We start from the raw sequence: 24,444 nt of genomic DNA, 5'->3' as shown, positions 1-24,444 counted from the left end.
TTTGTGTGGGTTGTTTTGTTTTTTTTTTTTTTTTTTTTTTTTTTTCCCCCCCCCCCCCCCCCCCCCCCATTTTTCTTTCTTCTTCATGAACGTGGAAAACTTCTCCTTTGATCAGGTCTCCTGGCTCCAGTCACCATGTTATCTGAGCTCAAACCTTGCTGATTTTGTCTTTTTTGCCTTTTCCTCCACCTTCTGATGAAAGAAATCCAGTGTTGGGAGATCTGTGTTAGATGGGCAGGGGAGGTTCCCCCTCCTCCCCAGACATGAAACAGGGAAGAGGAGGAAAAAGGGAAAATAAGTTGTTTGAACTACATTGGAAACTCAGTAGGCTGGAGAAGTTGTCTATTTAGGTGAGTTGATGGTTTCTACCATTAGTACTATTTTTAGGGAGACACTAATAATTCTAGAAGAACTTTGGGGTTTGGAGGTTATTGTGTCTTTCTCCTTGTCTTTAAGTTGTAGGGAATGTGAGACTACACAACGGAAAGTGTTACTGCATTCTGGGGTATATTCTTTGGAGTGGGACTAACGTGAGTTTTCCTAAATGTGTCTAATAAGCCTTTTTGGGTTCCGTTTGTATAGTTGAGGGTTGTGTTGGTCAATCTCCAAGGCACTTCATTTTTTTGTCAAACTTCCTGTAAAACTGAGATGCCATTAGTAGACTGTAGTAGCACTTGTGAACATAAAAAGCAGTTTAGATGCGTATGCAAGGAGAAAATGGTGACAAAATGATTTTTCTAAGGTCTCTGTTTGGAAGAACTGTATTTCATGCAGAAAACATGAAAGTAGCAGACTTCCACATGCTTTTGTTCTGCTGAAACAGATGTTTTGGAGATTTTTTTTGTTGTTGTTGAGCTTTTTTTTGTGCTAAGTAGTGGGACTTTAGGATTTGCCCTAATTTGATAGAACTTGAGGTACAGAACTCTCTTTTCTTTCACTGAAGTCTCATAATTTTTACCTCCATCAAAAAATAAATGATCTAAGAAGTCATGGAACATTATTTCCCCTAGACTTACCAGTATGCAGGTACTGGGGCAGTTTATTAGTTGTATATTGCAATGCTTGTTTGTATAATAAGTAAGAACACTGTTACTATGAAATGGTGAATTAATTCAGCACTTGGACCACTTACTTGTAAAGTAGAGTGTTTTCACTGCACCTAGCAACTGTTGTTCAGACTTGGCAGAAAGGAAGTGTTGGCAGTGTATAAGTTTATGGGGACAGAAGACCCAAACCAGAAATGGGGGGGGGAGTAGAGAGTTGTACTGCCCAGTATTTAAAAGCATACAAGCTTTTCTAAGCCTCAGACAACCAATTAAAATAAGCAGTCACCTCTCTTTTTCACCTGACTTCTTCAGAAGTAAGCTAGTGAGGTGCAGCTTTTAGTAATATTCTGTATGCTTCATTAGTTCAGTAGTGTCAGTGGCCTTTCTCTACTCAGTATACTTTAGAAGTAAGATTGAAGCTTTTGATTTGCTGTGGTGTTGTTTACTAGCAGCTGAGACCAGAGACCTAAAGAGTTTTAAGTAGAGGATAATTCACTGATGCCTTCACAGTATACTCTTCAGCAGCCGTAGCTGGCCAGTGGCTTTATCTGACCCAGTCTTTTGAATTTGGAGGTTAGATTTTGGTTATCATCAGGAGACTCTTCTAGCACTGCTAAGAGATGACACCTTCATGGCTATATGAAATGACAAAAAAACCCCTGCACCAGTTTTTGCTACAGTTCTTCATAATGCGTCTGTGACGTATGTGGGTGACCTAGCTAGGCTGGACGCTGTAGTGGTGGAACAGCTTGTTCCCTTTGGATGGTGTTTGATAAGAGACAGAAATCAGTAGGGTGAAAAACACATCTGAGGGAAGAGACAGGTTCCACTAGATGTTTGAGGGTGCAGATTTGCCACCTAGATGTTGCTGTGACTGATTCTATAGTTTTTGGTGGGAGCCAGGGTTAACTTCCTAGGAAGTAGATAAGAAAAAAATGGTTGACAGGGCTACCTGTTTTTTGGAAAAAGAAAATAATGTTCATATAGATATGAAAAGTAGCGCTGTCAAGTGACATGTAATTGAGGGAGCAAACCATTGTCTCGTGGAAGATAGGTTTATTTTTATACAGTTAAAATATTTTTCTGGTAAGAATCTATATGCTCTATAATGAGTGTGCTAGAGGACATTACTGTGATGGGATGTCCAGTACGTTGCGATAATACAAAGAGGTCATTGCTGCTTTATCATATAAGGGGGTTTTAGAATCGTAGAATGTTTTGGGTTGGAAGGGACCCCTAGAGGTCATCTAGTCCAACCCGCCTGCAGTGAGCAGGGACACTGCTAACTAGATCAGGTTGCTCAGAGCCCTGTCCAACCTGGCCTTGAATGTTTCCAGGGATAGGGCCTCCACTACCTTTCTGGGCAACCCGTTCCAGTGTTTCAACACCCTCATTATAAAGAATTTCTTCCTTATATCTAGTCTAAACCTACCCTGGTTTAGTTTAAAACCATTACCCCTTGTCCTGACACAGCTGGCCCTACTAAAAAGATTTTCCCTGTCTTTCCTATAGGCCCCCTTTAAGTACTGAAAGGCCGTAATCAGGTCTCCCCGCAGCCTTCTCTTCTCCAGGCTGAACAAGCCCAACTCTCTCAGCCTGTCCTCATAAGAGAGGTGCTCCAGTCCTCGGATCATTTTTGTAGCCCTCCTCTGGACCCACTCCAACAGTTCAATGTCCTTCTTGTGCTGAGGGCTCCAGAGCTGGACGCAGGACTCTAGGTGAGGTCTCACCAGAGCAGAGTAGAGGGGCAGAATCACCTCCCTTGACCTGCTGGCCACGCTTCTTTTGATGCAGCCCAGAGTACGGTTGGCCTTCTGGGCTGCCAGCGCACATTGCCAGCTCATGTCCAGCTTTTTGACCACCAGCACCCCCAAGTCCCTTTCGGCAGGGCTGCTCTTGATCCTTTCTTCCCTCAGCCTGTACTGATACCGAGGGTTACCCCGACCCAGGTGCAGGACCTTGCACTTGGCCTTGTTGAACCTCATGAGGTTCACACAGGCCCACCTCTCTTTCTATTATTAATCTGTCTCCAATAGCATCTTCTTAAAAATTTAGTCTTTTGTGGCTTTGCTGGGGGAGGTACTTTTGGAGAGTTTTTCAGTGAAGGGTAGGGTATTGAAATACACCTTCCCCCCCCGTCCCCCCTCTTCTCTCTTCTTCTCCAGCAGGAGGTGGCCCTGAACTAAATAAAGCTTTAGAAGTGTCATGTTAAAAGGGCTGCTATTCCTAATTGCTAAGGCTTCACCTCCTGTGTACAGTGGCATACAAATTCTTCTTAGCTTGTTCTGTGATTCCCATCTTTAAAAAGGGGCTTCAGAATTACTTCTTGTGAACTGAAGTAGAAATGAACTCACTTAAGGCTTCTTAATATATTATAAAGAAGCAGAAAGGGCACAAATGTTTCTCCCTTTAAATATGTCATCTTTAAGTCTGCTTTTCAAAAACAGATCTACATGAAACTAAGAAGATACATGCTATACATCCAGTGAAGGCATTTTTGACAGGTGATAGTGCAGACTACTTTCAAACAGATAACAGGAATTTAGGAACTGGCAGTTTCTAAGTGGATGTTTTTGTTTTGTTTGCAGAGATACAGAACAAAGCCGTACTGCTGTAGCTTATGCAAGTTCTCGTCAAAATTGCTTACTTCATTCAAGAATCACTTGCACCGTTACCATGAGGATGAAATGGACCAAGAGCTGGTGGTTCCTTGCCCAAAATGTGCATTTGCTTCTGATCCCAAAATAGTGGGAAAACATATCCGGATGTTTCATTCATCTAATAAAAGAATACAGAACTATACAGTCAGCATTTTGGATGGCATGAAACAATTCAGGAGTGACATCATAAACTTTACATGTCTAAAATGTCACTTTACAGACACACTGTATTACAATATGAAGAAACACGTGCTGATGAACCATTTTCAAAACTTAATAAGTACATATTTTGGCCAGAAACCTGATGAAAGTAAAGAGAATTCTATTGAGCACTACTGTAAAAAATGTAATGCTTCTGCAAACAGCCAAGATTCTTTAATGTATCATGTCTTGACAGCTGAAACACACCGAGACCTGGAGAACAAACTTCGGTCTGTGATTTCAGAACACATTAAGAAACCAGGACTTGTGAAACAAGGGGCCCTGCCCCTGCCCCAGCGGGTTCCGTCACAGCTCCGGCTTGCATCCAGCTTGCATTTCCACAGAATAATCAAAACCACAGTGTGGTGCAGCCAAAAGCGGTTCAAAACACAGTCAGATCACTGACTGTTCCAAGTGCCTCTGGTAGCCTTCCACATACGACTTCTGCTCCGGTTGTTACCCCCTCGCACGTTAGTCTTGTATCTAGTAATCTCCCTGCAGGTCAGAATAACGTTAATATACAGCCATCGCCTTCCCAGCCTATCATTGTTTCCCATAGGCTCCCAGTTAATCAGCCTGTGATGGCTGGAGCCATTCCTCTTAACCATTCTCTTGGGACTGTCAATAGAACCGTGGCCCCCGCAGTTCTTCCTGTTAATCAGCCTGTCACGCCTGGGCTCTTCCCTGTTAATCAACCCATTGGTACTATAAATGGTCCGGTTGCAGCTGGAACGCTACCTGTTACTCAACCTGTCAGCCCTGTGAATCAACCGGCTGCACCAGGAGTCCTCCCTGTGAATCAGCCAGTTGCTCCAGGAGTTCTCTCTGTCAACCAGTCACTGGGGAATGTGAATAGACCCATTGGTCCCAGGGTCCTTCCTGTGGCCCAGACAGTTGCATCGGGGATGCTCCAGCTTAACCAGCCTGTTGCCTCTGGGGTTGTTCCTGTCAGACAGCCTGTCAGACCTGGGTTTCTTCAGCTTAATCAACCTGTTGCCCCAGCCGTTATCCTAGTAAATCAGCCAGTCCAACCAGCAGTTTCTCAAAATGCTTTTTTGACTGCAGGTTCTCTACTTAGGCAGTTGATTCCAACTGGTAAGCAGGTTAACGGGATACCTACGTACACACTTGCCCCGGTTTCGGTTACGTTGCCTGTACCTCCTGGTGGTGGAGTAGCAACTGTTGCGCCACCACAAGTGCCCAACCAACTGATGCAGTCTGGGACAGTATCTCAGTTGTCCCAGTCACCGGCTAGTGCACCCTCTCCTCCGGTGGTTTTAACGTCGCAGAATATGTCGTTGCAAGCCTCCCCCCTTGGTCCTGAAACAAGTCAGGCTGTCAGGCAGGCTAAGCAGTGGAAGACTTGCCCTGTCTGCAATGAGCTTTTCCCATCAAATGTCTACCAGGTGCACATGGAGGTGGCCCACAAACACGGTGAAGTAAAAATGGAGGAAACCCCGGAACCTGACAAACTTGCAGCTTGCGCACCCTTTCTAAGGTGGATGACAGAAAAGACAGTCCGGTGTTTCTCTTGTAAATGTTTTCTCTGTGAGGAAGAGCTCATGAAACATCTCTTGATGCATGGCTTAGCTTGCTTGTTTTGCACAGTTACTTTCCATGACTTAAAAAGTCTCGTGGAGCACAATAAAGCTACACACAATGGGAAAAAGCAGTTACATGCAGATTACAGCAACAGAGGATTTCAACTAGGTAACGATGCTCAGGGTGACCTTGTATTTCCACACTTTGATTTCAGTACAGTGTTACCAAAAGAAGACATTGGTGAAAGAGAAGTACATTTGGCAGTGCTTGCTGGCCTCAATTCAAGGACGCTTGTCCCTGTTTACATCAAAGTGAAACCTCAGACAGCAGAAGTGAACAATAGATGCAACAAAAAAGTGCTAACCTGTCCCTTCTGCTTTGGTACGTTTGTTAGTAAAGAAACCTATGAAATGCATTTGAAAGAGCGGCATCACATAATGCCAACTGTACATACAATTCTAAAGTCTCCTGCTTTCAAGTGCATCCACTGTTGTGGTGTGTACACTGGAAATATGACTCTAACAGCTATTGCTGTACACTTGCTCCGTTGTAGAAGTGCTCCCAAAGACAGCAACTCAAGTGTGAAGATGCAGCTTGAGCGTACTGAGAAGAAAGAGCTACTGTTTGTGAATGGTGAAAAGCATGATTCTGTGATACAGAAAAGAAAGCAATTGGATTCCTGCTTTATTGCAGAAGACCAAAGGAATAGGGAACAGCAGCCTCTGGGCTTAAGTACTGGCATAGCTTTATCTCCAGAAAAAGAAGTGAATTCAGGGGTAGTGCCTTTCAAGCGACAAAAGATTAATACTAGGACTGAAATGAAGAAGCTTCCCTCTAGTGAGGATCTTCGCATTCTAGCAGTAGATCCTAAACATTATGATCACAATTCATATGAGGCTCAAAAACAGTTTTTGACAGACTACTTTAATGAGAGGCCATATCCTTCTAAAAAAGAGATGGAGTTGCTTTCCTCGCTGCTATATGCCTGGAAAATTGATGTTGCATCGTTCTTTGGAAAAAGGAGAAATACATGCTTAAAGTCGATAAACAATCTCAAACCATCTGTGCTGTTGGGTTTCAGTATGTCTGAACTAAAAAACATTAAGCACAGTTTGAATATAAATGATGACCCATTAGATATGTAAACAAGCTTTTTATAACAGCTAAACGCAATCCATAATTGCAGACTTACGATTTAGCAGTTTATTGTATTACTTGTTTTAACTTCCAGACTGGCCTGTTGAAGGGTGCAGTAGTACAAAAAGTCTCGTTCAGTTGTGACTGTTATTGTGAAAGGCACACGTAGTTGTGTATTTGAAAAAGCTAAAGCCTTCAGACTTACACATCTGGAATTTGTTTTAGCTTTTTACTTTTTCTGGAGTAGTGGTTTTTGGGGTTGTTTTGTTCTGTTTCCCTTTTTTCCCCTCCAGGCTCCCATTACTCTTTTTATACCACCATGTAAAACATTTGTCCTGTTAAAAACAAATTTTATTTTATTTTTCTGCAATGCCGTCATCTTTTCTAAACAATAAAATGTATAATGTTGGTTAAAATACTGAGGTAAACTATGTGAGAAACATCTATTTGATTATTTGTGTTTTAAAGTCCTCCTGTTTTTTTAACCTATTTTTGTTTTACTTACTGAAGAAGTGATTGTAGCCTTTACATCCATTGCCCCTTCAAATTCCTAGTGCACTGGTAGCAATAAAATACATGGCAATCTTTTTTTTCCTCAATCAAAATACCTGTGCCAGTTAAGTCTGGTAGTATCTAAGTTAAGACTTGTAGTATCTAACTAGTATTAACATGGTGGGGATTGAGGAGCTTGGGGGTGCCTGTTGAAGTGTTAACAATGAACTGAATTGAAGTGGTTGTGTTATTATCTGTTAAATAGATCTTGCTAACCAGAAGTGTTTATTCTTTTTGTTGGTCTTGAAGCCTGGTTGTTTAAATACCTATTGTTCAAAGCCCTGGTAGCAGCATTTGGTTTCTTTTTCAAAAAGCAAAACTGTTTCGGAGAGTGTCAGATTGCTTTGGTACATGGAACATACGACTTCTGTGCTCATTACTTATCTGTAGAAGCCCTATCCAAGTATCACCAAAGTTTGCTGAAAAATCCGATTCTTATTTTAAATTGCTGTCGCATAAGGTAGTAACTGAGCAGTGCCTCCTCCCCAGCAAATGAAATACGTGGCTTGAAGTCCTTTGAGTCAGAAATTGTACAAACTGGAACTGGTTGAATTGGAAGCATCAAGACTTCAAACTGTTGAGCACCTGAACCGGTGATACTCATGTAGTGGTTGTTTTTTATTGTCCTATAGAGAGCAGAAGAGTAGTACAAAACCCGAATAGGCTGTCTTGTTCAATATGAACTGGCATCCCTATTACAGATTACAAAAAAGCTGTTGGGAAGGTTCACCTGAGTTGAGGAATGAACTATAGTACTCGGGGGCCACATGGCAGCCTTGTTTAGTACTGTCCTTTCTTTCTGGATATGCTTGGTTTCATCTGGCTTGTCAAACAGTGCCTCCAGCATTCACTAACAGCCAGTTATATCATAAATAACCTATCATATGTATTCCTCCTCTTCATCCCCCTCTCCCCACCCTTCTTTCCCAGAAGAAAAAAAAGAGCAGGCTCTTCTGTCAATTCACTTGTGCTAGTGTTAACAAGGAAAGGGTCATATGCCCAAGCTTATTTCTATTTAAGTAGTAAGCATACCTTTGCCCTGTGCAATAGTTCTTAAAGCAGATACAGAATTGGTTTTTGTGCTGTTTCTAAAAGGGTGTGATATTTTTAGCAGAATTTGTTGACTGTCCACCTGAGGGTTCTATAAGCTCTTTGAAATTCTATTTTGGATACAATCTTGATATTTTCATATTGATAACTTCAAAAAAATTCTAATTTATATGTAACATACAGTTAACTTAAACTGAGAGAATCTGCTGTTTGGAAAAGCCTAGTCATTTAATAGCAGTGTTGAACAAACATAAGCACCATTTATGGGATCGTCTGCACATCCCGCCCCAGAGAGTGGCAGTGAGTAAGAAGCGGTGTGTTCTTATAGCCTAACAAGAGCTTGTTAGAAATAAATTTTTAAAAAAGGTATTTGGGGATAGCACAGGTCATGAACCAGTTTGAAGGGCTCTGAGTGAGGAAGAGGGATGCTCTCTAGAAGTTCTGAAAGCTAGGTGCTGATTTGCACTCTTAAAACCTTGATACTGTGAGTCCTATCATCTTTGGGTAGTTCTGCTGGCACCGGTGAAACTCCAGCAGGGAGTATTTGGCAGCATGTATTTGGGGAAGGCCTGCCATGAACTGTGGAGATTGTTCCTGAGGTAACAGTGTGGCTTGGAGTGGCAAGCTGGGAAGTCATTTCAGGGTTCATCCGTGCTTGGGGCACCAAGGGAGCAGTCCAGACTTACCAGAGTTTTCCCATGTAGTGCCCTGGGGTGATGTTGAGCATTTTATTTATTGGACTTCAATTTCACAAATAAACCGGCTTTCTAACTTTCTTAGGTGTGTGTGCAAATGATTACCTATCCTCTCCCCTTCCCCCCCCTTTCCCCTCCCGCCCTTTTAATATATTCAGGGAACTTGATGTGAGTTTCTTTTGGTGCAAAATAAGACACAAAAGGAAAGTAAGGCCTAGACTAGATCCAGATGCCTTAGGTAGACCTTGGTGCGTTACAGTAATACCATGTATTATCTCAAATACTGACAGCTGTGTGTTTTCTTAGAGACTGATGTTCTTAAATCTCGATACTAATTTGCTACCACTAAATGCCCCTGCGGTTACTAAATGAGGACTGTAGAAACAAACAGAAAACGGATGAATTTTGAAATGTGAAAGGAGTGACTGAGACACAGCATGGTCGTGGTTTTCAGAAAAGCCACAGAGCCTGAAAACAGCCAAGTTACATCAGTGGCTTAACTAAATTAGGCTTTTGCTGTAGGCTTCTCACGTGCAAAGTAATTCGGTTAGGAAGTGTCAGTCTGGAAGGATACTGCTGCCCCTGCCTAGGGCTACTTGTGGGCAGTGTGACAAATGCCCCTCTGGCACTTCCCTGTGGACAGAGCCTAATGCTCTGGGTGCGTGCTGGTGGGGAAAACAAATCTACCAAAGGAGGTGCCCTCTGCACCAGACTTTCTGAATGCGAGTCCTTAAAGCACGTGGATGAAGCTCTGGTCCACTGTAGAAGTCCGGTTTGGGAAGAATGCTGTTTGGTTTGCAGGATGATTGTAGCAAGTACTTGTTCCTCATGGGAATAAAAAAAAACCCTACAGGTATACTGCTTCTGAAATGTATTGGTCTGGAGAAGTCTCTCTGTTCAAGAAATATTTTGTCATGGTGTCTTGAGTTTTTAGGCAGAAAAATTGTGCTTGTGAAATAGTGTGATAACTTACTATTTTAACTATGTAGTAGGAAGGATTATTATTATAATGTGACTCAGTCATGTTTCTTCTGTATATATTCACGTGCTGGGAGTTCAGATTGTTTGGTAAACTGGCGTTTTGGACAAAACCCCAAACACCCTTGTGATTGGTTTTCAGTATTGTGTTCTTGTGTAGAATACTACAGTTCACCATCACATCAAACTTTTTTTCCCCCTTCACTCTTTTAAGTTGTTAAGGAAAACTTAGGGGCTTATTTAAGTAGCTGTTAAATACAATTTTGGGTGTGCAATTCCCAATAAATAATTCTACTGCAGCTGGCTGTGCCATTTTCAAACACACCTTTGTCAAACTTAACTGTGGGCACATTTTTCTAGGAAAGAAACATGATGCGAAGTAGCAAAATACAGATACATGGATAAAAAAGCTGCAGTCTAATAGCAAGGGGAAAAAAAAAGACCAAAAAACCCCTTCAGAAAATGTGGCATGGCTTGTTTTAAAGAATTTTAAAGAATTTTCACTCCTTCCTCTGCAAAACGTACATGAAAAGGGCAAATTGAGGGTATTCATGAATGAAGCAGAACTTTGTGGTGCTGCATTTAAAGTCTGACCTAACACCTTGCTTTAGTGCCTACGAATCTCGTTTCTCATTTTCAGCTGTTCTGACGTGACAGCCAAGCCGCAGTTGTGACCATTTCTCTTTTTACCCGGGTGCCAGGTCCCAGAATATGTACGACAGTTCTTTTTGCTTTGAATTTGTCCGAGTTTAACATAGTGAGGGGACGTATGTGGTGCGTGCTTACAGTGCTGCCCTGTGTACTTAAGAAGGGTGTGGGTCTGCAGGTATTGGCAACATGAACACAGGCTGGGTGCCCATATTCTAATTCCACATAAACTACTCTTTATTAACACAGTGTTTTACCGAGCAATATGTGAAGAGCACCTTATAATAAAATCAGGGGATGGTAGAGGCCTTGAGTATTTTTGCACACGTAGTTCTTATTTTGACTGCCTGTCTGTTAAATGGGCGTAATAGCAGTTCCTAGCATATAACGTGGGTGAGTATCTTAAGACTATGAGATCGGTAAAGTATTTTACGCATCGAGCTGCACTGAGTAAGCTGAGTATGGAACAGCTGACAGTGTGTGTGCATGACTGAAAGCCATCAGGCATGGACATTTCTGGAGAAAGATCTGATTAATTGTATTATTAGAGTCAGCATCATTTTGGCTTACAATCCATTTGGAATTGAAAAAGGTAGTAAATTTTGAATGGAGCAAGAAGTCTGTAAAGCAGTACTGCTATCCATTTGCTGCATGGGTGTGAGACAGAGACTTGCTAAGGAAAGCACCTGTGGCTTTAGGTAACTCAGTTGTTCTCAGTGTGGTGTAGTACGTTGATGGTAGTGAATGAAAGGGCTGCGAGTGAGATGTGGGGTGTGGCAGTCTTCCTGGTGCGGTTGCTGTGGTCTTTGCTGCTGGTTCTTGGCTGGCCTACATCTAACTGGCATTCGAGCAGCTGTCGTATGCGCAGTTGCAGGAGAATGCACTGTTATGGATGGATGGAAAAATGCCAAGACACCAACTCAAGCGCAAGTCAAGTAGTACTAACAAATGAGTAGCAGAAGAGACATTACAGAGAAGCACTGTAGATTTTTAGTTGTTCTTTGCAGAAAAAGTGAAAGGGGTGAGGAGTTCCCCTGGCAGTTTCCAGTCTCCACTGAGAGATGTGGAAGACTCTCTCTTGTGGACTGGGCTTGTTAGCTGTACAGTCACACACATGGTATGTCAGCAGCGTCGCCTTTTAGAAAAGCTGATGCAGAAAGCATGCTATTGGAGTCTCTGTGAGATACTACCTTTCACACATGAGGACCTAATTCTGGAACATGCAATCTGAAATAATTTCTAGGTCATGAATCATAGAATTATTTAGGTTGGAAAAGACTTTTAAAGTCATCAAGTCCAACTGTTAACCTAACACTGCCATCCCACCACTAAACCATGTCCCTAAGCACCTCTTCTAAACGTCTTAAATACTTCCAAGGATTCAAGCACTTCCCTGGGCAGCCCATTCCAATGCTTAATAACCCTTTCTGTGAAAAAAATTTTCCTAATGTCCAGCCTAAACCTGCCCTGGTGCAACTTGAGGCCATTTCCCCTCGTCCTATTGCCCGTTACCTGGAAGAAGAGACCGACCCCCACCTCACAACAACCTCCGTTCAGGCAGTTACAGGGGGTGATAAGGTCTCCTCTCAGCCTCCTTTTCTCCAGGCTAAACAAGTGAAGGACAAGTACCCTTAAGAGCTTCGTTTATTAAGTCAGTTTGCATAGCAAATACATGCAGTGTTGTCCATCTGCCACAGGACTGGCACCATGTACTGTGCTAGAGACTAAGAACTGAATGACCAGCTTTTCAGAGCTCTCAGAACAGTCTCTTCTGATCTGGGCAGAGAATTAGAGTTGCAAGGGCATTACTTATCCCAAAACAGGGACCTTTTAAAGTATTGGCAGTCTGCTGCATGTGTGACCATGCGCGTGACCAGCTTCTGCCTGATTAACGCTACAGTGGCTGAACGTGATCCTCAATGGAGCTAAGTGTAAGGTGGGCTGGTCAACAGCCCATGTGTTAGCAGAAGATGGAAGGCAGAGCGTGAGCAGCACAGCTGAATCTATTCTGTCTTGGATTGCTTATTTTGGAGTAAGCTCATTTAAGGTTAGCTGTTGGGACTGATCTTATTAATGATGTGAAAAGTGCAAGTCTATTAACCAAATTTGTTAATGGACGAAAAGCTGTCAGGCAGCATTGCTGTAGAGAAGAGCCAGTACCGTATTTGAAGGACTTGAGGGCTGGGACTAAATACAGCAATGTCATGATTTATAGACATGCGTGCGTACAGGTTAGCCAGTGTAGACAGATTAACTGACTTGGCTGCTGCTCCTCAGAGCCAGCGGTAGCCTTGGCACAAACAGGTTGAAGTGTGACCACCTGTGCATCAGCGTGGGATCACACACAGGCCACACTTGGGCCAGGGCCCTGAGATTTGGAACCAATGAGTGCAGTTTGGGCAGAAAGCTGGCTTTGAGATGAACACAAGCACTTTAGCTGAGGGGAGGTGTGTGAGGCGGCTGCACCTGGGAGAAAGGGGGTGGCTGCCCAGGCTCGGGACTGGGCCTCATGCGTTTCAGTGGGTGAGGGTTGCCAGCAGCAGCACCAGTGAGGACATCAGCCCTTTATCCCGGTGGGTGCTGGCAGGTGAGGGCCTCTCCTGCCAACTGAGCTGCTCTGCTGCAGCTCTTGAGGGTTGCTACCGCACGGAGCAGCAGTGCCACCCGCTGCCAGGCCTCCAGAGGCCTCACTCCATGCGTTTTAGGTGCCGGTACATGCCTCTGGGAACCTGCAGAGGATGTCTGGGCCCAAGTGCCAGGAAGTAACGAGAGAAATGAGCCGGTAGCAAGTGCAGCACCATGCTGGGCAGTCTCTGTGGGAACCATTGCCCACTGGCTCCTGCAGAAAGATCTGCCCTGGGGACAGGGTGAAAGTCCAGGTAGTGAGGGCAGGGTGCTTGCCGTGCTCAGGACATCCAGCTGCATTTCACCTCAGCTGGAGCAGTGCCTTGGAGGGGAGTGGGAGCCGTAAGAAATGGCATGAGGGATGGCTGCTGTGGGCGAATTTCCGAAACGTCTGAGAGGACAGGGGGCTGTGCCTTGCGCTCGCTTTCTCTTTATGGAATGTGTTTGGAAGGACCCGGGCTTTGCTGAACGTGGCCTTGACCAGAGGCGGGTTCGAGCAGGTTCCTGCAGAAGCGAGGAGGGCAGAGAGGAGCTGGAGTCCCTGGATGCTGGGGGGGCTGCAGGAGTGGGCAGCAGCACGGGGGAGCCTCTCCAGGGCCCCTCTGAGGTGTGAGGCCGAGCTGGCTGGTGCTGCTGCACATAAGGGGCTGCCAGGGGACCGCGTCTCCTTGGGCAGAGCAGAGGTCCTTCTTGCAAGCCAGACCTCTGCCACCAGATTCTTCTGATACCATTTCTGGTTTTTATCGGGTATATTAGCTAGGACCAGAGGCTTTCTAACAAAAGTCATTCCAAAGTATTACTCTTCTAAGAAATAAAATGTGAAATACTTATATAAAAAGTTAAAACAGTCTAATAAAAATTACTCAAAAATTGCACATACAATTCTGAATGCTTTAGTCTGGGGGAGGAAGGCATGGACTAGAAGAAGAATAACATCAGTAAATCCTCCTGATAGTTCAAGGCTCCTGGGGAGCTTGCTCCTCAAGAACTCAGCAAAAAGATGTATTTTTTAAAAATGAAAGACAACATTTTCTCAGAGCAGATGCTTCTGTGTGCGTCCTACTGTTTCGGTTGCCCTAAGCCACAGGTACCTCTGGGGCAACAAGGTCAACTTGCCATAGAAATACCTGAAAGTACTGGTGTGGGTTTCACACTCTTTGTCTGGTTTTGGAGTAGCTGGAAGAGAAGTGATAACTGCCTTGCGAGATCTTTGCTATTTTCATGACTTTTGCTTTGTCACTGAACATTGTTAGATCTACTTGGTTTTGCTGGCCAGATTTTCACGCTGTAGATGGAGTATTTGCATCATGCTGAGAAATACATATCTCTCTTCGGGAAATCTGGAGCCATAAAACTTTTTATTACAGTGACCTTACTATTAGAAGATGTTTAGCTGGTGGGGCCAGCCCCATTCCCTCACTGGGTGGAAGGAGGTGGATTTTTAAAGGAATTAGAATGGCAAAGATTTACACAGGCAGTTTTAGACAGAGGAATTCACAAGCCATGTAAACTGAGATAGGCGAGATGTGCTGGGAACACTACGCTGGTGACAAGCCCTGAGCAGGGCGATAAACCTGGCAAGGCTGGGTTTTGTTTTGTGTTTTTTTTTCTTCCCTCTATACTGCTAAATAAAAATATACTGTTTGTGCTTGTTTGACAGGTCAGCTTCCGTTCACCTATCCCATTTCCATGAGGGGTCTGAACTGCAGTCTGTAACACATGGGGGAGGTGCAGTCTGAGGCCTCCAGAAGCTGGGTGAGATGTCCCTGAGAGGAAAGACCTTCTCTGGAGAACGAGCCTGAAGAATGAGTGGGAGCAATACTGGGTGCTGTTTTAATCCAAGACTAATGTGCATTTAGTGGGGGGTGGTTTCAGGGCCAGCACAATAGAGAATGATCACCCGTGCTGCAACCAGTGCAGGGAGTCCCAGAAACCACACAGAGGGCTGCAAAGGAGAAGCAGAGGGACAGGTCAGGCATGTAGCTGAGGCACAGTGCAAGGACATCCCTGCCTCACCTTGCAACCTTTTTCTTTTCAACAGCAGATTATATACATTGCACCCAGGTGGTTGTACATCAAACAATTCAGCGTTGCCTTAACTAGAGCGAGGGCGCTGTGCCCTGATGGTCACAGGGGGGGCAGGTTGTTCACTTTGTGAACTGTTTACATCCACCTTGGCTCCTCGCCAATCTTGCCAGTCCTCCCCTTGTGGAGGCCCCCAATATCAGAGAAAAAAATGGTGCTGACATCTACTAGTTATTATTCAGATGTTAATGCGTGAGTAACATGTAATGTCCTTTCTGAATGATAGACAAATGGTCCAGCAGCTCGCAACATCGAAAAACGTGCCTCTCCCTCTCTCCCCTCTCCTCTCCTTCTCCCCTCCCCTCCCCTCTCCCCTCCCCTCTCTTCTCCTCTCCCCTCCCCTCCCCTCTCCCCTCTCTCTCCTCTCTTTTCCCTCTTCTGAGTTAAGGCAATAATGCTGGATTTACTGCAATTCATGATACTTTCATGTCTGTGTACATGAGTTCCTTGAAGAACCAGGGGTTTCCAAGAATCTTAAAAAATATTTACTTCTTTGCTCACAAGTGTTGAAACCTTGAGAGTGTGTGTGTGTGTGTGTGTAGCTCTGTCTATGTCTGAGTAGCCTCTTTAAATACCTAGTTAAATAAACTTTGTAGATTGCTAGTGACAATTTGGCTTAGTTCCATGCCAACAATTTAGTACATCCATACATGTCCTTGATGTCAGGTATCCTTCTCAAAAACCGTTCAACAGCGACATGTCAGTTTATGTACTGGAGAATTAGATTCTTGGGGCAGTCCTGAATAATTCCCGATGGGCATCTGCAGGAGAAAGTAAATTTATGTAAATTGAGAGAGACTTAACAGGCCTGTGCAGAGTTGATTTTGAGAATTAAGTGGCATAGAAAATAGAGCTGAAGCGCTAGCTTTTAAAAAAAAAGTTGGAAAAGGATCCCAAACCAGTTGCATTCCTTCTAAATTAAAAGCAGCTGAAATGTAATTAAGCTTACGCTGTGATGCCACCTACGGGATTTCTGTGGGGAACACAACCCTGGCCACAGTGTTTATATTTTTAACCTTAGTGTTGAAGTTTTGTTTAAAAATCACAAGAGCATGATGTCCCCCTGAGTCTATCAAAATAAATGTTTCCCACACTGTACCTGAATATTTCTGTATTTAATTCAAGGAAAGTTATATTCCTTCTCAGAAACTTCAGTATATGCCTTCAGCAAATACAAATCTGAGCCAAACACCTCGTACAACTTCTGAACCACTTTCAGTTCCTGTTGCAGTCCACACAAGCATTTCTAAAAAAAAAAAACCTAACCAAAACACAAACAAAAAAAGCCAAACCAAACCCTTAGCATATATTAGATCTGTCGTAAAAAAATGATCAAAATTGTAAAATCTATGAAAAAACTTTTGAGTTACTGAAGACATAACAGCAGTGATTTTGAACCTGTGACATTGATACATGTTTTGGAGAGTAAAGGCTTTCTGTATTAAAATACTAGCATTTTGAAGCCATAAAGAAAAACAAACCTTAAAAAATAAATCCAAAGTTTTAACACAAATAATCCAAAGTGAACATCTTAAACCCTGGACAAGTGATTTGGGTGTTAAACATTCAAAGTAGAGACGTCTGAGTTATGGCTGTGATTCTTTCACTAATCTGGAATTTGGGGCAAGACCTTTCATTTCACAGTGCAGGAAAGGCCATAATATGTGAGGAAAAATATGTACCTTTGACAAGTATGTAATATGTATATAATACATTTTCAGCTCACTTGTCTCTTTTCAACCACAGAACTATTGTTACTAAATTGTCGCTTGAATTCCCCGAGTAATACACAGAGCTTTTGTTCAAACCGAGAGGGCTGCTAGATGTTTAGGCACTTTTATTCTGGACAAATTCAACTTTCTTGCTGAGTCAGTGCCATTTTTTTTTTTCTAAGATGTCAAATATCTGCCTGGTGGATGCAGCGCAGTGCTGTGGAATGGCTTTGAGGGGGTTAGATGCACAAAAAGTAGAATATTTCAAAGATACTTGATATTTGTTACATGACCTCCCCTCTGGTCTCAGGCACTTGGGACTGCTGAAGCCCGCTCTTACCAGTGAAATCTGAGGTGAAGGTGGCCTTGAGTACCTCGTCCTTGTCTGTATCCCCTGTCACCAGCCCCCTCCCCCCCAAGTCTTTCTTTTGCTCTTCATGTATTTGTAGAAACCTTTTTGGCTGCCCTTCACCTCCCTTGCCAGATTATGGACATGTCCTTGGAAAACTGGCATCTATCAATAATAATGTAATTAAATGTCTATTGTAGTATGTAGCAAAACTTTATCAAAGATCATCAGCAGCTGCCCATGCATTTACCAAGAATAAACACTCCTGCTATGGTCTGGTATGAAACATCTACTCTGCTGTTAAAAATCAGAGTAACACAGGATGATGCGGTTGCTACATGCACGCTGCCACTGCCTTTGTCTTCATCTGGATCAGTTCATGCCTAATGTACAATAGTGCTGTACAAAGGAAACTCAGGTGAACAATTCCATTTTGGAAATTGATTATGGCATTGAGAACAAGTACTGAATAATCAGTTCATTTCCAGAGTTTGTTCCAGTGATGTGAACTCAGTCTGCTTATTAATGTGAGTATTTTCTATTTATTATATTTACTTGTTGAGTGCAAGGGTGAGTGTGCCACTTCTAACTGTGTACCAGAAAATGAGTATGAGGTATAATGAATCATGAGCTACACCATCAGAGCAAGAAGGGTCACAGTAATGGTAACATTTTGTGCTTCAAGCAGTGCTTTGGTGCTACACGTACCCTTGATACAATAACAATGATGTGAAAAGTTCAAAGAGAATTTCTGAGTCTCTGGCTCAGAAATACATTTTGTGATATGATTAAGAGACCATCACTTCACTGGCTGTGACTGAAGAGCTAAACATGGGTGAGATTGTGATTGGGGTGTGTAGACAGAATCACAACTCTGTGTAACCTGTTAATACCACGGTGGTCATTAGCTGTAAAATAATGAGAGCAAACCTTGCACTTCACACAGGAAGTAGCTAATGGTGATACCATGCTTTAAATACATTAAGAATTGCTGGCTGGGTTGAGATAAACACTGGAAGAGAGTTTGGATAGCTAACAATTCCTTTTTTTTTACAGTGTACAATAAGCACGGAAGTCTACATCTGCTGTCAGAATTCAAAAGAAAGTTGTGAAACCATGGCAGTTGTTTCATCTGGAGAAAAAAAAACCAAAAAAAAAAAAAAAAAAAAAAAAAAAGACTTGGAGGACTTAATTTGTGACTTGCAATGTGGGATTCAACAGCGAAATATGCCCTGCCACGCAACCACAGATATGCTAGCAATGCTAACATGCAAGCTTACTTTGCAGTTTGGAGGTTAGATAGGTGTTTTACTTTTAGTTAAATATTATGCAATTTTCAAATTAACTTAATGGGACACAGGAAAAGAGCTGCTGTGGTAATAAAACATTTCTATACACACTAGCATGCACCCAATTAGATAGGTAGCGCTCACATATACCAGATATACATAGGGGATATCCATTATTTATACTGTAACATCAGGTTAGTTAACGCACGTAAGACAAAGTAATGGAGTACACACAGTTGCATTGTCATTAGAGGAGTGCACTCTGCTGATGAGATCAGAAACTTATTTCTGTTTTTAGAGAGCAGTTTTCCTAAATTGCTGTAAAAACCACATGGCCAAAGTTTTCTGTGATTTTTTAAGTGCTGTGTAGGAAAGGTTCGTTTGTACTGGCAGGTAAATGTTCAAGTCACAGCTACTGCAAATTAATGGACAAAAGAAAAATAAGCTGGAAATGGTGTTGGGGAGCTACGTGATGATAGAAATTGTGGAAAGATTCCGAGAAGATCGAAAAAGATATATCCATCTATTTTTCATATTCTTAAAATGACTGTAACGAACGCTATGAGCAACTCTCTCAACTTTTCCAGCTGTGCCTGTAGTCTTTGCTATGCTGCAGCATGCAGCACACAGCAACAAGGAGGAGTGATTAAGGGACATGGCATATAATTTATGTAGTGCCTTATGTTAACCATAAGCTGAAGAAATAATCAGCAATTCCAAATAACATTTTTCTTTTGGGGAGTGTAAAAAAAAACCAACCCAAACCCAACCCTAGAAAATTCAGTTATAAAAGCTTTGTAAATTCCAGCTTATGGTTTTGTGATGGTATCCTGTGCCTTTAGGAAAATTAAGTTTCAATCATGAGATTTGTGAAAACAGGGAATCTAAACCTCCTGGTTTTCCATTGCACAGAAAAGATTTTAAAATCATTATTGTATCCAACACTATAGTTACTTGACCAGACATGGACAATTTCCACGCTGAGAACTGCAGAGGGTGCTACTACTGATAAAAGCTGTGTAGCACAGCACTGGAATTACGGATCCATATTGTCTTAGAAGCATTCAGGGATTGAAGACACGTCCTGTCCATATTGCTTGGGAAAGTTAAAACCCAAGTTACTCTGTCTTCATGACTCTTCTAAGCTGACACAGCTAAACTGAGTGAAAAATACCACAGCTTTATTTTTTTTCTAGTTTTGCAATGTGTATTTGCATTTCTCCTATCTTCTTTGACTCATCTTGAGTGAGTTCTTAAAAGCTGTGGTTCAGGGACAGAGCAAGCCCAGCATTATGGGTCTGAGCAGCACTTAAGAAAACATTACAGCCATGAGCTGCTGATCCAGAGTTTACATTGCCACTTCAAATCTGTTAAAAAAGCAAAACGCACAACCTGACAAATTTAACACATACACAGAGAATGTGTTCATGACAGCATTTGCTTTCCAGCATGAAAAGCAGGCAGGCTGCTCACTAGACCTTGCGTTCTGGCCAAGTCGGGAGCCTGCAGTCACGAGCCTACTTCTAACCTGGATGAAGTTAGCATTGACATGAGCTGGTAGTGCACACAGCCAGTGCTAATGACAGTCCAACCACAGCCTTGCTGGCAACTGCTCAGCTTCTGCAAGGGATTAATGGCTGCAAATACTTAAACTTACTTTCTTATGCCAGAGGAACTGAACTTCTGCAGGTGGTCGGCAGTCGATAGCCGCTCCTGCCTGATGTCAGTGCCTGCACTGGTACTCGGAAGCTGCTTGTACTGCCCTGACCAGGAGGGACCAGAGTGTTGCTAACTCAGAGGAAAATGAACTGCTGCTGATGGGTGCATTTTAGAATGCAACAATCCAGACACAGCTTTTTAACCTTTTTGCATATGTGTAGCTGCACAATGCTGTGTGTATATTACATAACAAATCAATCAATTTAGTCCTGCATCTGTGATCGCCATTTGTACTTGAAATCCAAACTGAAAAGCATTAACTCCCACTGTTTGGATTTTTTGCTAAAATAAATCGCTAAATTCTCTACAATGGCCAAATGTGCTCTTCCTGAAGAGGCTGACACAGAGCCTGATACAGGGCACTGTGAGATAAATATATTTATACACAGCTGTGTATATATCTGTGTATATATGTGCATATGTGCATATGAATATGTTTTAATATGTGTTTACTGACATTACTCCTGCTGCTGTTCAAAAATTGATTGAAAAGTAAATTTATACAGCAAACAGTAGTAATGGCCCATTCACTCATTTCACTGTTAGCGAACAGTGCAGAATTGTAGATCACCGAGTTGAAGAGCAGGCTTTAATTTGAAACCTGCCACTCTAGCACTGGTGAGAAGGCTTTGCAAAAACCCCTCCTGTTCTGCTGTATATCCCAACCTGCTAATTAAATCATGTAACCCTCTAGGATTATTCAGAAGTGCTTTAGAAGAATGCTAGCTTAGAAGGAGAATCAGAACTGAAAAAAAACCTTTGCATATATTGCAGCTGATGCTGAGATGCAAGTGCAAAGAAGTCAACTGAGAAACCTTGCCAAGTACAACAGAGAGCATTTGGCAAAACACAGGGGTGGCTCTTTACAGCAAGAATCTATAGGACTATAAAGTACTGTCAGCATTACGGAACCACCAACACCCTTTAGCTCAGGTTACTCTCCTGGCCAAACAAAGCAGAAACCAGCTTTGAGGAAAGCAAATAGGTTCACAGATAGATATGTTATATATAATACTCAGAACTGTGCTCTTATATGTGTGTTGAAGAGCACAGTTCTGATAATCTAATGAAAAATCTAAGGTTAACAACCTTTCTTTATATAACTGATGATAAGGTTACTGCATTATTGAATGAGTTCTCACATCCTCAGTAAAGGCTATCCTGTATTTTTTTATTCTCCTTTATGTCCTATGAACCACAAGGAAAAACCCCACCCTTTTACAAGAGCTTTTAAACATTTTACTGTTGCCCTTTGGGTAAGTCTCCTTCAAAATGTCTAGAATGAATGTTTTTGACCATAACTTTGTTCATGTTGAAGAATGCAGGGGAGGGGGGAGGTGTCAGTGCACAAAATTTTGTAGCACTAATATGCTATAACTAGATGTACTTAAAATACGTACATCTATTTTATGTAACAGTAGCCAGTAGTTTGAGACTAATGGACTAATGAAAAGGTTTGGCTTTTTTTCCTCCCACCTACTGGAGAGCCCAAGTAGAAGATAAAGAACTTGTTGATCATAAAAGCTGTTGCTATATTATGCTTGGAGAAGTCTATTTTAACATTCCTAATTTAAATAAAACTTACATCAGTGTAAAGTATTTAAATATATTCTAAAGGCTTTGATGTATATATTACGACAAAGGCTGTCTAATGTGGGAAATACTAGTTATATGTAATTTTGAAAACAATAAATGAATCCTAACAACGTTCATAAGATCAGAAAATTATTTATAAGCCAAAAATTTCCATGTATCGCAACTGAAAGTATTATATATATAAACTGAAACCTTCAGCTTCATGGTATTAATTAGCAAAAGCTGATGTACTACTTAATGCTAGAAGTGTATCCTTTTTACTGTAGTGTGATAACTCAAGACAAACCAACCTGCTAGGGCTTGGAAACATTTTCCTCAAAGAGAGTTTTTGTTTGTATTTAAGCTCAGAGTCTCTTTGGCTTATGCAATGGGCTCTGCAAAAGCTTGTAGCCCAGAGTGGAGTGGGAGCACAAAACAAGCAGTGCACTACCATTTACATGGAAGTCAGAATGCTTTAGAAGCAGCAGGTGCAGCCACTGCTAGGACATAAAATTGTTACCTGCAGTCGTTACCTTCACTGGTCTCGTCATATAACAGCACCAGTTCAAAGAATACACAGGAAGTTGCAGTCAAGTCTAGCACAACAGTGGCTGATAAATCTTTTTTCCCCAATGCTACCATTTTTTTGTTTTGGAATTCATTTGACTAGAGGGTCATCTTACAGTCCATACTTCAAATATAAAACATCTGGGCCACAAAGTTACAAAGCATTCACATATCTATGTATCATGTAAATGCTCCCAGGGCTTCCTAGAAATAGTGGTGGCGTTGAAAAGTTTTGAAATATACTTTGTTATCTGTGAAAGGAAGACGTGGAAAAGTGTCAGAACTCAGTAAGGATGTATAAATAGCACTTTAACTTTCAATCAAGATACATACATGCAGACCTCCAAGTTATGACACTGGGTAAAGCAGCATGAAACTAGAGCATGAAAGAGCAGCAGGGCTATGAAATGACACTGTGGCTTTAAGTGCTGATTTCACGCCCTCTCACCATGGCCTCTCACAGAACTGACCATTGCCTTCTCTGAAATTCAGACATCCCAGCTCCTGCTGGACTTAAAACTCAGCAGAAAGTGTAACCCAGAAATCCCTTGCTCTGTTTGCTCTGTTATAAAAGCAACACACAGGCTCATGATGCTTTTAAGTGCCGTTGTGCTGTCTCCATTCCCTCTCAAGCGAACCCAGATTTCCACACAGATGGTGACAGAACACCATTAGCACTTACATGAAAAACTCATCTGAAACCTGTATCAAATTTGTCCCCATTAGGTTCAAATTTCATAACTTCCAAGTAAAACTGGGCTTGATTTCCTCCATCTTTTCTCCTAGTTCATTTGAATTCAAAACTGTAAGTAAATGGTTTCTTCATTCCTTTGAGGTAGACCTAGGTCTTGAGAAAACCTAGAAAATACTTAAGTACGTTTGTTCATCCAGCAGAAAGAACCTAAGCCCTGTACACTTTGGATGCTGGACTTATGCTCAAGAATTTAGGATTATACAAAATCTCATTGATTCTGTACACATTTAACATAACCACTCAAAATCTTCAGTCTTTTCTAGCAAGTACTGGACACTCACATGTGCATTCAAAAATCTCTGGACTTAAATTCTGCTTCTTCCAGATTCATCGTACAAATTGAGGCACCTTTTTGCTATTATCTTTCATTGAAGAAAATCTTCACAGCTGTTAAAAAAAAAAAAAAAAAAAAAAAAAGAAAAAAGTACTGCTATATAGTCTGTTCCACAAAAGGTATGTTTTTATGCTCTTAACTAATTTTTCCAGTGTGGTGCACATATTTATGTTTGTGTGTGTATTTTCTTAAGACATTTATAATACCTTTCATTTTAGTAGGCATCAGATTGCTTCAGCTAAATGCTAAGCAAGGTAACAGGCTACACATTGAAGAAATATTTGCTAATGATTTGGAAAAAATAAGGAATTCAATAAAACATCTAAATGGCTTGCAATTTCTGGGGAGATTATCTAAGCCATTTCAGTTCAGAAAGCTTTTCAAATGCATTCATTATGCATGTGTCCAAGTTTCTAAAGAATCCACAGAAGAAATTTCAGAAACAGATAGATTATCAACATATTCAACAAGTTTTTTTGCATCCAGACTTTGATGATTATGTGCATGAGCCTTCCTGGAGTTACTTGGCAAGAACACTTCCAAAGATCATCTGCAATTGTCCTCATCTACCAAAAGTACTTAGAAACTCTACAGAGAATACAACTGCGCTTAAAAGTACTCTTCACTCATTAAGAGACAACCACCAACAGATAGATGCTTAGAAAAGCAACTGATGGAGGTTTCAAAGAAACTCACTCTGTCAGCTTGCAAGCATGCACATCTTGTCACTCAGTTTGCTTTGGAGGAGGTTGAGCCTTAAAGTTTAGGTACAAATAAGGTAGTAATTCTGTCCTTAGCGTTTCTGCAGATTTCCAGCTATGGGTGAGAGAAGTCTCTTCCAAATCAAAACTGAGAATGACTGCAACCTTACCCAAAAGGGTCCCATAAAGACAGCTACATTCTTCTTCTATAGTTAATCGAGTCTG

General features: G+C 41.9%; 1 protein-coding gene across 1 annotated transcript in view; it reads left to right on the top strand.

Moving 5' to 3' along the window:
• Positions 1-10,300, top strand: part of ADNP2 (ADNP homeobox 2) — a 26,833-nt gene extending 16,533 nt beyond the window's left edge. The window contains 2 exon segments of the mRNA XM_035893435.1: positions 3,603-4,187; positions 4,190-10,300. Of these exon segments, the coding sequence (XP_035749328.1) occupies positions 3,603-4,187; positions 4,190-6,594 (2,990 nt within the window). The 3' untranslated portion in view covers positions 6,595-10,300.
• Positions 10,301-24,444: the final 14,144 nt, after the last annotated feature.

This window comes from Egretta garzetta, unplaced genomic scaffold, assembly GCF_000687185.1.
Source record: "Egretta garzetta isolate BGI_Z169 unplaced genomic scaffold, ASM68718v1 scaffold14, whole genome shotgun sequence".
NCBI classification, from domain to species: Eukaryota; Metazoa; Chordata; class Aves; order Pelecaniformes; family Ardeidae; genus Egretta; species Egretta garzetta.
The sequence above is the reverse complement of the archived record's forward strand: the minus strand, read 5'-3'. Positions and strand labels throughout refer to the sequence as shown.